We start from the raw sequence: 14,774 nt of genomic DNA, 5'->3' as shown, positions 1-14,774 counted from the left end.
TCTCTTACTGCTCTCATCTCTGGTTGATGAACAGCTTCCAAGAGGGACTGCATTGAGAAGTTTGGACTGCAAACCGTGGATCGTATCACCAGGGATGACCATGCCATCTGCACGACTGAATACTCCCGGATCGTGCCTTTAGAAAATGGGGAGGTGAGCAGTTGCACGTTGTCATGCCCTGGAGTTTCCAGGGTTTCTCAGTGACTAGGTACTTTAATTGATTGATTCCCTCTTGACTTCTGGATGCCACTTAAACTGCTCAGTTCAGTTGAATGAGACTGGCAAGGAGCTGGTTCGGTTGTGTTGAAAGGAGGTAAAGATTGGGTTCTGCTGAGGGAGGGATTAATTTCCTCCCATCTCAGAGGTTTGTTTTCCCTCCTTGCGTTCACAGATTGTTGTGTCTCTGGTAAACGGGCGCCCAGGAGCCATGAACTTCTCCTACTCTCCTCTCCTGCGGAATTTCACGAAAGCCACCAACATCAGGCTGCGCTTCCTGCAGACAAACACTCTGCTCGGCCATCTGATGGGCAAAGCTCTAAGGGACCCTACGGTGACAAGGAGGGTAAGGCAGGCCTTGGTACCTCTTGCCAGTGAGGTGAAGGGGTTTTGAGGGCTGTGCGTGCCACCACTGGGGAGAAGACATCCAAGGACTTTTTCTTTCTGTACTTGTGCTCCCCAAGCTGAAGGCATCTGCAGTGGATGTTATTCCTGCCATGGCTGGAGCTGGAGCCTGCTTGGGACGAGCTGTGGTTAGCACCAACAATGTGGAACTGGAAAACACCTCTTGGTGTCACATGTGGCTTTCTGGCTGCGCTGGGAGACCTGAGTTGTAGCTAATGAGCTGTTAGTGGTGGGGGGTCTTACCATAGGTGAATACTGCAGCTTTCAAGGTCCAGCTTGTCACACAGTAAGGGAAGTATCCCATTTTACTGGATAAAGTTTTTTTTGTAGCTTATTTGTAAAGATATTAATGGCCAACTTTTCTTCTGCTCTCCAGTATTACTACAGCATCAAAGATATCAGCATTGGAGGGCGCTGTGTCTGCCATGGCCATGCAGACGTCTGTGATGCCAAAGACCCTAATGACCCTTACAGGTACCTTCTTCAAAGTCCCAGTTCTGTGCAAAAGCGTTTCAATTGTTGTGCTAAGAATGAAAGATATTGGTGTGAGTTGTGTCCTGTCCTGAGCTCGTAATTGTGTCAGCACTGTGGTTCGTGGCTCTGCCCTCAGAACAAATCAGAAACTGGTCCAACCAAAGTAGCAAAAATTAAACATTTTGTCAGTCTAGTTTGATCAAGATCAGTTCCCTGGTGTGGTTTCCCTGCCCACAAATTTGCCATGGGAGCAGTGTGCCGGAATGGGAGGATGGGTGTGCAAAGCCGATACTGTTGTTGAACATGGAGGTTTCTCGTCAAAGCCCAGGGCTGGTTTCTGAACTTGTTCAGAGAAGCCTCTTGCTTCCCATGTAGCTTCTTAAGAACTGGGGCAATGCTCTCGTAAATAGATGGTCTCCCAAGAAACCAGAGACTCCGTTGCCCATTTCTACTCATAAGAACCATAAATTGGTTATGTACGTAGCTAAACAGCTACTCTTTGCAAAAGAATAAGGCATGGAAAGCAGTTATATTTTGGCTCATGGGACTCTTCCCATCTTCCTTGGCAACTCGAAATGCCGAAGAGCTGCTTCAAACCATGAAAATGTTGCTTCTTAGCCATCTGTTTGCAGCCTGCATGTTGCCTTTATGAAAAGTATGGGTAGATTCAGCTGGATGAGGGAAGCTTATATTTCTTTCTCATCAGGATCATGTAGAGCTTTTGGATCTAGAATAAAATTCCAGTGAGTCCCAGCCAAGGCTAAAGCTGCTAAGTATTAAAACAAAGATGTATTGGTAAGCAAGTCTGTGTTGGTGTGCCAAACTCTCTGACAAAGGAAAGTTCATAAATATTTGAATGTACAGTACCTTGTTTTTGCCTTTGGTGTTGCTGGATGCACAGTACGCCCATGTACCAGGGCAAAAGGGCTTCTTTGACATAGTGGTTCTTTCACATAGAAGCTCCGTGACATTTCTTGGGTATATCGATGGCTTGGGACTCTCAAGGGAGGGAGAGAAAATTGAAGGAGGAGAGAGATGTTTGGATCCTTGTTCAGTGACACTTCTGCCGATGACCGTCTCTGCCTCCCTGGAATTCCCCTCCTCTGCTCTCATTTGGAGGCATTTGGCATCTTTGCTCTTGGCCCCAAACTGTGCTCTAATGTTGCAGAACATGTTTGCAAGCAGCTGTTGCATTTCACCCAGAGCAGATTGTGCTTGCTGGGAGGAGAAAACATTTCCTACTTGGGTGCTTTGTACATTCAGCACTTAACATCTGTAAAGCCTGTTGGGATACATCAGGACGAAGGTGCTGGGTAAATAGAAGAACTTCTCATGGCATTGCTGTACCCTGTTAGCAAGCCCAGGAGCACGGAGAAGTCAGCAGAAATACGACACTTTCAGCTGAGAAAATGAGCAATCGATGAAACGCTGCCATTCTCCAAGGCTCCAGCACAGCTGTGTCCAGCCTTCCTGCTGGAGCGGGCTCTGCTGAGCGGTCACCCTGCCCCTCCTGGCCTGATGGGGCACAGCCAGCAGATGGGACCTGCCCTAACACTGCATGACAAGAGGCATCACAGAGGCAGCTGGGGCTTGGACACGCTGTCCCTTGGTGTCATGGGTCCCAGCTGTCAGAAGGGTATCATTCCTTCAGAAATCTGTGTGACCCGTCTGAGTAGGAGGTGTGATGTGTCCCTCTGCACATGTGCTGCTCTTGAGATGCTGATGTGTGACAGCAGCAGGGCAAGGAAGTGCAAACAGACGGAGAGACAAGGAATGTGAATTGGCCCGGCACTATTAAAAATCCCAGTTATGTCTCAGCCTGTCTGGGAGGTCTCTGCTTCTCATTTGAACTTCTCTCTTCTGTGTTTTTTGTGCCTGTTGCCCAGAAAGGCAGGATGAGCACTTTGATAGAGGTGAGGTGAGCTAGAAATCTTGGCAAAGACTTTAGGACATGATGGAGCATGTTCATGAGCTGACTTCCTGGCCATAAATGATAATGTTTATCCAGCTTTGGAAAGTTTCTCTGAAGTGCCAAGTTACAGAGGCTGCACATCCAGCTGCGTTAAGCTGGCAGCGTGTCTGGTCCCCGTGTGAGAGTGTGTGCAAGGGCTTGGGCATACAGCCTCCTCCAGGGTCCTTTGCACTTTTCACAACCGTCTCTCTTTGCCCCAGGATCCAGTGGGCTGAGTTCAGCAGAGGGAAGGAAAGTTCTCCTGGTTAAAGGTGAACACTGGCAGGATCAGGCACAAGCCTTTCTCCTGGCAAACCCTGTGAGCAGGGAGATAAGCGCCAGCAAGGACCTGTGAATGGAGAGCCCAGGCATGATTCATGTGTTAACATGTGGCTGCTGTTGGTGCAAGCTCAGGAGGACCCTGCAAGTGCTCTGCATCTGTCTTAGAAAAGCAACTGTTCCCATGGGTTCACTGACCCATCACGGACACCACAAGCAAGAGAGGAGACAACTGGAGGGTCCAGCTGCTGCCTCTGTGCGTGATGCTGAAGATAACCAACAAGACTTTATTTAAAGACAGCAGCAGCCTGGCTGGTCAGAAAGCAGAGCTGTGGGAGGAGACTGGGGACACTTTCCCACTAGCTGGATCCTGAACACTAGCTTGTTCTGTCCCATTTTGGAAGGAAAAACACCATGTATGCTGGTAGATTTGTGCCATCTGCAAGTCCCTTTTGCAGGTGTTTTTCCCCCAGTACAGTCAGAAGCAGTTAGAGGAAGGGGCTGTGTTTTTCTTTATTGTGCTTCTCAGATGTCCCGGCCAAATCCAGATGCTGTAGCTTGTGTGCTGCTCTCAGCTCTGACAGCTGCTAGCTGGAAAGTGTTTATAGTCTGTTATTGAGCATCAATTCCAGTGGGAAGGCTGTGGTTTTATTTTTTACGGCAGGATGACCAGGAAATATGTGCTATGTGAACATAGCCGCTCCCTCTTCTTCCTTGTATATATTCAATCAATGAGACATGTAAATATTGTAGCTTATGCACGTTTGTCCATAATTCATTAGCAGCACGGACTAGGCACAAGGTGCAGTAAAGCTGCCGTGATAGATGAGCGCTCTGAGAGGTCGTTGCAAACTCTGGACAGCAGAGACTAAATAAATAGCTGCTCCTCCATCTGAAACTTGCATCTTTACTCATTGAGTGCCATCTTTTTGGATTCTGGGAACTGAACCAGGGCTTTTCAAACATCTCAAACATGAAAGAGACGGGTTGTGTGGCTGGAGCCACGTCTTCCAGCCAGGGAGATTAACACTGCTCAGCAGGGTTAGAAGCTCCCTGACTTAGTGACCATCTTCTCCACACATGTATATGAACGTTAATCTTGATCTCTAGCTGCTGCCGTGGAAAGAAGCCATTCGATTTTGTTTCCTTGGAGGTGCTGGGTGGTAGTCAGCCAGGTGAGAGGTCTGCGGGTGGTTTCATTGCAGAGACATGGCCAAGGTTTGCCTCTCATTGTGCCTCCCTCTTGGGTCTGCAAAACACAGGGAGAACAAAGTTCCTGGTGAATGTTTCAGGGCTCCTTTCTGCCACTTAGGCTCCAGCCAACTTGTTAGGGGCTCGGTTTTGTGCCTGGACTCAGCTGGCCACAGCCTAGCCTGTGAATGCAGGTAGGGACAGGACGTCACAAGTGCTCAGAGCCAACTGCGGCCGAGCGTCTCATGGCATCTTCAAGGGGAAGACCATCAGCAGGGCTCAGACCTCCTGCCCATGTTCTCCCGAACTTTCAGATCATCCCATCTTTCATTAAAACGAGTTCATTTGTCCCATGCTGCTGCCTCTAGCTATTGACTGTACAGACACTTACAGGTCCCACATCTTAAAAATCTTGTGTAGGTGGAGACCATGACACTCAGCCAACTGCAGCCATGGAAGAGTGTGTCTGCACTCCTGTGTTTCACCCAGAATGATGGCACCATTTGTTTCTAATGTTTTAAAAAATTACATTTATTTTTAAACACTGCTTTTGAATGGAAAAGCATTGGAGGAGGGAGAGATGGGAGTGGCAGACCAACCCTGAGGGGAAATGAGTAATTGCACAGATAAAAGCTGGAACATGCTGTATTATCCATAAGTCTAATACAACAGAAAGCGTTTGTGTTGGATGGGAATCGCCTTCTGCTAAGTGGAAGTTTTGGAGATGATGTCACGGATGTTAATGAATCACTGTTGTGGTCGAGCAGGGACAAGATCCGTAGGTCGACTGTCGAGATTTCTTGCCTGGCGCCTCCAGAGCCGCCTGTTTACCCAGCACAGCCCTGCCTGTGCCTGCTCGGAAAAGCAGGAGGTGCATTTCACTGGGAGCATGAGGCCAGCACCTGCTAAAAGACTTAATTCAAATTTCATGACCTTCCTCTCTGCAAGCACAAGTATACCTGGAGGAGCAGATGGGACCCGTGTGGTCCTATCCCTCTTTGGCTCTGGGCTGTCATTTATTCCTTTCACATTGCCCCTGCACAGTGGTGGGGACACCTTTGTGTCCCTGCAGCACACAGCTCCCTCTCAAGTGAGTTACTTCAGCCCAGGTTTCTGCCACTGCCACCTCCGACCATTTCGTGTTGTGTTGTCTGTAGAGCCGGCTAGGCACTGGCACACACTGATTTTTCTCTAAGCCTTGTCTCCTTGTGATGAAAAGAGGAGTGATGGTGGGGGAGAAGGTGAGAATGGCACTGGAAGAGCAAAGTTGGGTGTTTGGCTTAGAAAAAAAAAAATCAGCAAGTCAAAAGTTAAAAAAAAAACTGCCTTAGAGGCCTCTTTTCCAGAATATTTGGATTAACAGATATCACTCCTTTGTATATCAGACTAGTGATAGTTATGCACAGCAGGGTTATGTGTCACCTCCCCATCCCGTGCATCTCCATCGTCACCACGGGCTTGGCTGTACCTCGTTCCTCTCCCTTGCAGGCTGCAGTGCGACTGCCAGCACAACACCTGCGGCGGGTCCTGCGATCGCTGCTGCCCTGGCTTCAACCAGTTCCCGTGGAAGCCCGCCACTGCTGACAGCGCAAACGAATGCCAGCGTAAGTTGGAGTTGGGTTTTTCCTTCCTTTTCCAGCTGTTTTGCTAAGCAGAGGTTGGCCATGCCTCACCGGCCCCTGGACGTTGCAGTGCAGAGAAGCCGTTCACTGACATGTTTGGGTTGATGGTGCATGGTGCTGGGTGAAGTGGGGATTCCTGCAGAGAGCACAGTTTGCACAGTGGTTAATTGTGTTCAGTCAAGGCTCGCACAGGGCGGCCCACTAGGTCTGTACGGGACTTTGATACTGTTTATGTTCCAGTTCCTCCTCCGTGTCCAAGGGTTTGTGCAGGCAAGTCTCATTGCTCAATTCTGTCTCCAAGATGAATTGCATTTGGATGTGTTTACATACAGGACATCTTTATTTGTCTAGAGAAACCTTTGGTAAATGCCGACGGTGGAATTTATGCTGCACAGGGAATGCAGAGCATGGAGCATAGCTACATCACACAGTCTCCTGTAAATGCATGGTGGCAAAGGACAGTTGGATTTTAATCCTGTGGGTTTATAAAGAGCACTGTCACAGTGTGACTTTGCCCTCTGATCCAGACTACTTGAGGCCCCAAAGTTGGGTAATTTCTCTTTCTCATCTCTACACGCCTGCACATATTTTACGTCTGATTTTGTGCCTTCTGCGTTTTTTTAGTTGCAGACTAGACTTTGTGAGAGAGTATCTGCTTCTGTGCTCTTCATAGAACCATAGAATGGTTTGGGTTGGAAGGGACCTTAAAGCCCATCCAGTTCCAACCCCCTTGACATGGGCAGGCCAGTGCCACCCCCTGCCATGGGCAGGGACACCTCCCACCAGCCCAGGTGGCCCAAAGCCTCACCCAGCCTGGCCTTGAACCCCTCCAGGGATGGGGCATCCACAGCTTCTCTGGGCAGCCTGGGCCAGTGTCTCACCGCCCTCACAGTAAAAAAAATTCTTCCTAATATCTAATCTAAATCTCCCCTCTTTCATTCCCCTTAAAACCATTACCCCTCATCCTGTTATTTACAATCCCTGATGAAGAGTGCCTCCTCATCCTTCCTGTAGCCCCATTTAAGTACTGGAAGCTGCTAGAAGGTCTCCCTGGAGCCTTCTCTTCTCCAGGCTGAACAACCCCAACTCTCTCAGCCTGTCCTCATATGGGAGCTGCTCCAGCCCTCTGATCATTTTTGTGGCCTCCTCTAGACCTGCTCCAACAGGTCCATGTCTTTCCTGTGCTGAGGACTCCATAGCTGGACACAGTACTCCAGGTTGGGTCTCACAAGAGCAGAGTAGAGGCTGAGAATTTCCTCCCTCGACCTGCTGGTCACCTTTCTTTTGTTGCAGCCCAGGATACGGTTGGCTTTCTGGGCTGCAAGCACACATTGCTGGGTCATGTTGAGTTCCTCATCAACTAACACCCTCAAGTCCTCGTCCTCAGGGATGCTCTCAATCCACTCTCCTCCCAGCCTGTATTTGTGCTTGGGATTGCCCTGACCCACATGCAGGACCTTGCACTTGGCCTTGTTAAATTTCATGAGGTTTGCATGGGCCCACTTCTCAAACCTGTCAAGGTCTCTTTGGATAGCATCCCTTCCCTCCAGCATGTCCACCACACTGCACAGCTCGGTGTCATCGGCAAACTTGCTGAGGGTGCACTCACTCTCACTGCCCGTGTTGCCAACAAAGCTGTTAAAACAACACTGGTCCCGATACCAACCCCTGCGGAACGCCACTTGTCACCGGTCTCCGCTTGGACATCAAGCCTTTGAGCACAACTCTTTGAGAGTGACCATCCAGCCAGTTCCTTATCCAGCAAGCGGTCCATCCATCGCATCCGTGTCTCTCCAATTTAGAGACGAGGATGTCATGCGGGACAGTGTCAAATGCTTTGCATCCAGGTAGATGATGTCAGTTGCTCTTCCCTTATCCACCAATGCTGTAACCCCAGCATAGAAAGCCCCCAGATTTGTTAGGCTCGATTTGCCCTTAGTGAAGGACTGGATGACTTCTGAAAGCTTGGGTGACCATGTAATCCCCCAGATGCATTCGAGCATCTTTCTTCATTGAACTGTAACCCATCCAATGGCAAACCCACGAGGAAGAGTTCACATCTTGAGATCCAGCAGGTGACTGAAGGACTTCCATGGACTTGCAGCTTGGCTAACATCTCTTTGTTTTTTCAGCTTGCAATTGCAATGGCCATGCCTATGACTGCTACTACGACCCAGAGGTGGATCGCCACAAAGCCAGCAAAACTCGCGAAGACAAGTTTGAAGGGGGAGGTGTTTGCATCGACTGTCAGGTACGCCTGAAGGGCTCCCGTGTAAAAGGCTGTTGCAGATTCTTGTGTTTATTTCTGCTGTCACCCTGGAGTTCAACCTTGCTGGCAGCTCTGCCAACCCCATCACACACCCTCTGCTATCTTTATTTAGTCTCTCCCTGGAAATTTAGTCTCTTTGCCGTAGATTGAGGGAGTGTACACCAGTACTGAAAACAGTTCTTGGGTTCCTGGCTGTCCCCTGGGTGGTACCGTTACCTTTCGGATGCTTTAGGGTTAAGTCTGCTGAGGCGCAGTGCATTGGGAGGGACAGGATGGTGCTGAGCATGTTGGAAAGTCTCTGCCTAGTTTGCAGTGTTTGAGTGCTGCCATCTCTCTGGAGCTCGCTCTGACCACAAAATGCCCATCTCCTTAGCCCCAGAACTTCTTAATGAAAGTGGAAGAGTAGCTCTTCTGCTCCCAAGGTGGCTGGGAGCTGGTTAATTCATGCAGTGGCATGAAGCTGGAGTGACTTCATGGTGTATGTGGAATTTTGAGCTGATTTAGGTCTTCTGTGTGAGTTGTTCCCTCTGGACCCTGAAGCTGTTAGGAAATCTGGCAGGAGAACGTGAATCCCATGAGCAGAGGAACTGATGCCTGTCTAACCCACTGTCTTTCAGCATCATACCACTGGTATTAACTGCGAGAGGTGCATCCCAGGATATTACCGGTCCCCTGACCACCCCATCGACTCTCCATACATTTGCTATCGTGAGTATTATTTTCTCTGCAGGCTGTAGATGCCCGCTTGGACTTGATGGCACTGGGGAAGGTGGTCTGAAGGGTTGGGCTGGGTGATTTTTCTAGTGTAAGAGATGTGGCTCTATGGGCAGTTCCTGCTGCAGCTGGCATTGCCCATGGGAATGTGTGTGTGCATGCAGCCGTCTGTACATGAGGACAGCGTGTGTGTCTGCAGCTTCCGTGAAATCAGAAGTGGTGGCATGTTCAAGGTTGGAATGAGCTAAAAATGTGTTGTTTCCTGTGCTGTTGCATGCTGTCCTAGCTATCATCTCTGTGCCCTTTCAGCTGGCACTTGCAGACATTTCTCCCTGTGCCCTAAGACAGGAATTTCTAAGCAGCAGTGGGTTATATCCATCTTGCTGGGGAGCCCAGCTCATTCTGGTAGCTGTGACAGCTTTCTGCGCTGTATCCTCGTGGTGGTGTACCACCACCACCTCTCCAGGGAAATTAGAGTCTCCTGGAGAAGCAAGTTGGGGCTGTGCTGCTTTGCTTGGGACCCTGCAGTGGGACAAGCACACTGGGAGCAGTTCCTCTAAGCCAGACCCCTTTTGAAGAAGCAAAATTGCACTTTTGTTTTTGGAGAGAATTTACAGCAGATGGTGGGGTCTCTTGTAGAGGCTGTGTGTTGTAGTGATGCTTCTGTGGTGCTTGTGGCTGGCCAAGGGTCTCAGTCAGTGACAACTGCCGCTGGCTTGTCCCTCTCTGCAGGCTGTAACTGTGAGTCTGACTTCACCGATGGCACCTGCGAGGACCTCACCGGCCGCTGTTACTGCAAGCCCAATTACACTGGGGAGCACTGTGATGCCTGTGCCGAGGGATACGTCAACTTCCCCCACTGCTACCGTAAGTGGGGGGTGCAGGGCCATGGGGTGGCCGGGTCTGGGACCCCACAGACGCAGCGGGTGCAGGAAGGGCCAACAGCTCCAGTTGGGGCTGCTCTCCAGGTGCCTTTTCTCCATGCCACGTGGCACTCCTGTCCCAGGAAGAGTTTCTGCAGGTGGGAACAAGCCCATGCTTGGCTTTGGTGGAAGCTGGACCAGAGCTAAGCTGGGCTGGCTCTTGAGTCAACAGGAGCTTCCCATTTGTCTGGAGTCTCATCTCCCACTTTCTGTGTAAGACATCTTTCCAGAGCTGAAGCTAAAAAAAGTTGTAATGGATCTTTGTTTAGTGGGATGTCTGCACCTTGTTCTGTGTTCCACATTTTAATTCAGCCTGTTCAGCTTTGGGACTGTCAACCCGTTGATATCCCAACAGGATTTCTTTGAGCATGTGTGATGACCTGTGCAATGTCTCTTTCTCTGCGTAGCCATTCCAGCTTTCGCTCACAACGATACCGGAGAACAAGTGCTCCCCGCAGGACAGATAATAAGTAAGCAGTGCAATTTTCCTTGCTGCTTTGGCAGTCACCGTGTTATTGCTGGAGATCAGGTCTCCAGCTTACTGGGCACGTGTGTTGTCAGGGACAGCCCTGACACAGAGTGGTTCTGAGAGAGGAGGCAGCTGAGGGCTGGGGGAAAGGAAGTTTTATGATCCTCTTTTTATAGACAGGGGAACTCTAGCCCAGAGTGACTGTGTGATTGTGTGCTTTTTTTTCTGGGGTCCAGACCATGTGCGTACATGCCTTTAAGTCTCGGAGTCTCCTTTTAAAGAACCCCCCAAGATCGCAGAGGGGCAGTGGCTGAGCTGGAACCCAAGCTGGGTTCTCCCAAATCTTGGCCTCTGGCTTTAGATACAAACCTGTCCTTTTGCTACGCCTGCATGCCCTGTGTTTTCCATGGGGTGGGCAGCACAGCGGGTCTGTGCCAGTGGCCTCCTCTGCACGGCGGTGGGTGCCTGGGAAGCGTGCACAGGTGGCCACTCGCTCTGTGGCACTTTCTCTGTTGTTTGGAAAGCTCACCCGTGCCCTCATCCCTGCTCCCCTCGCTCCCCTCTGCCTCCCTCTTCTCTGAGGCTCACTCTTCTCGGTTCATCTCCTCCCTTTTTTTTTCATCTCTTTTCCCACCGAGTCCTTCCCTGTCTCATGCTCCCCCTCGCTCTCCAGATAACCTTTTCCTTCCGTCTGATATTTTAAACTCTCTGTATCTTCCACACAGGTTTTTCTTTCCTGAGCTGGAATTTCTCACTTCCCTTCCCATTTCCCCACCTCCCCCTCCCTCTGGTTCCTGGATGATTTTTGCCCTTCCCTTTCCCAGCCCAGCGCCCTGCACCACTGCTGTCGGTGAGGGTAGGGCTGGCCAAGGACATCAGCGCTGCTGGCCCCGAGCACTCGCCAGCCCTGGCAGCAGGAAGGTCTCAGATGCAGCTAAGCATGGAGTGACCAGAGAGAAAGCCCAAACCCCATCCTGAAGGCTCTGGTTATTCCTGCACGGCTGCACAAAACGAGCCCTGTCTGGGCTTGTGCAGGCAGTGTTTGTCTGTCCCGTGCATTGCCCTGCTGCCCGTCCAGCGCCTTCCACATCTGCGTGATGCTGAGGGCTCTCAACCACCCTGAGACCCCACGAGCTGGTCACCTGAGCAGGGTTTGGTTCAAACATTTGCATCTGGTAGGAAGGTTATTAGCAGGCAAACTCTTGAGCTGTAGCCTGTCGTGACAGCTCCTTCCCTGTCCTTACGAGACCTCTGCCCAGCAGCAGAGGTCCTGACAGCCGTGTGTGGTGTGTTGTGTGTCCCCACTCCAGACTGCGACTGCTACGCCGGCGGGACAGAAGGCAACGCCTGTCGCAAAGACCCTCGGGTGGGGATGTGCGTGTGCAAACCCAACTTCCAGGGGACACACTGCGACCAGTGCGCCCCAGGCCACTACGGACCCAGCTGCCAGCGTGAGTAACTCGGGGTTCGCAGCCCCAAGCTCAGCCTGCTCGCCGTCCTGCTGGGAAGGAGCATGCCGGTCCCTGTCCTCCACCCACACTGGGGAGGGGGAATTCTCCGGCCCCACTTCAAGTGACAAATTCCCATGACTTTTGCTGGTATTTTCCACCCAGCCCTGACCTTCCAGCATCCTCCCAGTCATTAGTCATGCCTGATCTCAGCTGTGTCCCCCATGGTTTCTCCAGCGACTGCATTTCTATGCCAGAGGAACGGGCGCTCTGGTTCCTTTCCTAGGAAGGGGAGAGACTATGAAGCTGTTTATTTACTGGTGCTGTTCTTGCTTTCCAGCCTGCCAGTGCTCCGGCCCCGGTCAGTATGATGGCACCTGTGACAGCGAGACGGGGCAGTGTCTGTGTCGAACAGGATTTGAAGGGCACTTGTGTAACCAGTGCGCTCCCGGCTACTTCAACTACCCTCTGTGCCAGCGTGCGTATCTGTCCCGTGTGCCGGGGGGCAGGCACAAAGCCAGAGCCTTCTGGCAGGGTTTTGAAGCAGGGCTGGGAAGTGGGTTTGTGGGTATTTTGGAGGATATATGCAATGGGCAGAGATCGACAGCTTGAGGGCTTAGAGCAGCACCTAAATGCTCATCCAACAGCCTCAGAAGAAAAAAAAATATATCAAATATATCACCACGAGCTTTGCCCCCTGCTCCCAGCACAGGGCAGATGGTTTCTCTCTTTGCAGTGTGCGGCTGCAGCGCAGTCGGGACGCTGCCGGGAGGCTGTGACTCCGGCGGGAGGTGTTTCTGCAGACCTGAGTTTGCTGGGCCACGGTGCGAGCAGTGCAGCCCTGGGCACCACTCCTACCCCCACTGCTACGGTAAGGATGTTACCGCTCCGCTCCTGCTGGTCCGTCACCTTCTGGAAAACGTGCCTGTTTTTGCCAGACTTCGGTGTTTCTTAAAGTCAAAGCCCGTGTGGTTTGCACCGTGAATTTGGCAGGCTTGTTCTGGAGGTCATGGATCATGCCAAACCCTGGAAGACAAAGTGGTTTTTATCAGTCACGCTTCCTCATCACAGCCCTGCTGTGACCTGGTTTCTCAGCATGTGCCTTTTTTTGTCTTTTTAGCACATTAACCTACTGAACGGCTCAGGAACATTGAATGGGCTGTAAAAAAAAAAACCCTCACTGACATTTTCCTGGTATAGCTGTGACTCTAGCTGAAAATATTCCCTGTCTCTCCAGGGGATTAAGAAATTAATTTAGTTCTGATGGAAATGACTAATTCCTGTGGGGCTAAATGACAATTCAGGCCAGCAGTGGTTGGCTGCGGATCACACGTTTCATCAGACTATTGAGAGTCCTGCTCTTACAGCTTGCTCCTGCGATTCCCGGGGTGCGGTGGACAACAACTGCAGCCCAGCTGGCCAGTGCCGATGCCACGTGAATTTTGCTGGCCACACCTGCAACCAGTGTGCCCTGGGCTTCTACGGGTACCCTAGCTGCACACGTGAGTAACCACTGTTGGGTCTCAGGGGAGGGAAGGGAATAGCTGCTGGTACTGGCTTTGTTTGGTTTTCCTTTCCTTAATCCCTCTCTAAGGGTTGTATATGAATACAGTTGGCTTGGAATCAGTTTTCCTGTGCACAGGTCACCTGGCTATCTCATCTGACAGGCATGTTCTATAGAGTAAACATCTCAAAGAAATGTTTCCGCAAAGGCTGTGCGGTCTGTCTCCCCCAGTTCATTCACTGTCGCTAACAGCAGGAGCTGGGGTCTGCCTGCTCAGTTTGGAAATACAACACAGTCTGGATGTATGGCCTCTAATCCAGCCACCTATTAAGAAACAGACCTACAGAGTACAGCTTGGGGAGCAGCTGTGGTTCAGGCTCTCTCCAAAAACAGTATGTGCAGATGAACATAAAACATGTGCTGAGCTGCATCTGCCTGTGCTCGGGCTCGAGTGCCTGCAGCCAGAGAGAGCAGGGTTCTGAGCAGGGGAGCATTTTCCCAGCGAAGCCTCAAACCACACGTTCAGATTATACCCTGGTGCCGTGAGATGCTCAGTTGTGGGTCGCATGGCACATCCAGGTCTTCAGGGCTTACTCCTCCTTGGTTCGTGCCAATGCACACGATGAGTGTGCTGAAACCCGCAGGAGTACAACAGGGTGAACAGTGCGGATCAGGATTTGGGATTTCACGTCAGACCCAAAGTCAGGGTGTCTGCTCGCGTGGTGAGAGCTTTGCGTCCAGTTCCCTGGGCACTGCGTCGCTCCTGGAGCAGAGCGGCTGGCGCCAGGGCTGAGCAATGCCTGTGGCAGGTGCCTGTGGCCCCAAATACTCTGACTAGCCCTCCCCAGCTCTGGGCAGAGCGTCCCCATCTCCCTCCCTGTCAACAGCCCGACTGGAAGAAGTCAGGGTGTCTGCTCGCGTGGTGAGAGCTTTGCGTCCAGTTCCCTGGGCACTGCGTCGCTCCTGGAGCAGAGCGGCTGGCGCCAGGGCTGAGCAATGCCTGTGGCAGGTGCCTGTGGCCCCAAATACTCTGACTAGCCCTCCCCAGCTCTGGGCAGAGCGTCCCCATCTCCCTCCCTGTCAACAGCCCGACTGGAAGCCAGATGTACTCTTATGTCTCGCAGCAGGGATTTAGGAATTTACTGCTCATTAAAAAATAATCTGTGATACAATTTCCCTGAAGCCACAAAAGAGCATCGTCACCCTCTTGCACCATACTAAATGAGCCGCAGCCAGCTGGCAGAGCGCTGCTCGCAAATGCTGATGCCGCCAGTATGCCTTTGAAGAGGCTGGAGGCATAGATGAAATG

The 14,774-nt window shown here is 51.2% G+C and overlaps 1 protein-coding gene across 1 annotated transcript in view; it reads left to right on the top strand.

The window, feature by feature from the left end:
• Positions 1–427: 427 nt before the first annotated feature.
• LAMA5 (laminin, alpha 5) overlaps positions 428–14,774 on the top strand; it is a 47,382-nt gene continuing 33,035 nt past the window's right edge. The window contains 11 exon segments of the mRNA XM_010085512.1: positions 428–562; positions 998–1,095; positions 6,005–6,120; positions 8,271–8,389; positions 9,025–9,115; positions 9,854–9,988; positions 10,452–10,514; positions 11,824–11,964; positions 12,302–12,439; positions 12,698–12,832; positions 13,329–13,463. Of these exon segments, the coding sequence (XP_010083814.1) occupies positions 428–562; positions 998–1,095; positions 6,005–6,120; positions 8,271–8,389; positions 9,025–9,115; positions 9,854–9,988; positions 10,452–10,514; positions 11,824–11,964; positions 12,302–12,439; positions 12,698–12,832; positions 13,329–13,463 (1,306 nt within the window).

This window comes from Pterocles gutturalis, unplaced genomic scaffold (assembly GCF_000699245.1).
Source record: "Pterocles gutturalis isolate BGI_N339 unplaced genomic scaffold, ASM69924v1 scaffold8450, whole genome shotgun sequence".
In the NCBI taxonomy this organism is placed as follows: Eukaryota; Metazoa; Chordata; class Aves; order Pterocliformes; family Pteroclidae; genus Pterocles; species Pterocles gutturalis.
Note: the sequence above shows the minus strand (reverse complement) of the source record. Positions and strands in the feature narration are given on the sequence as shown.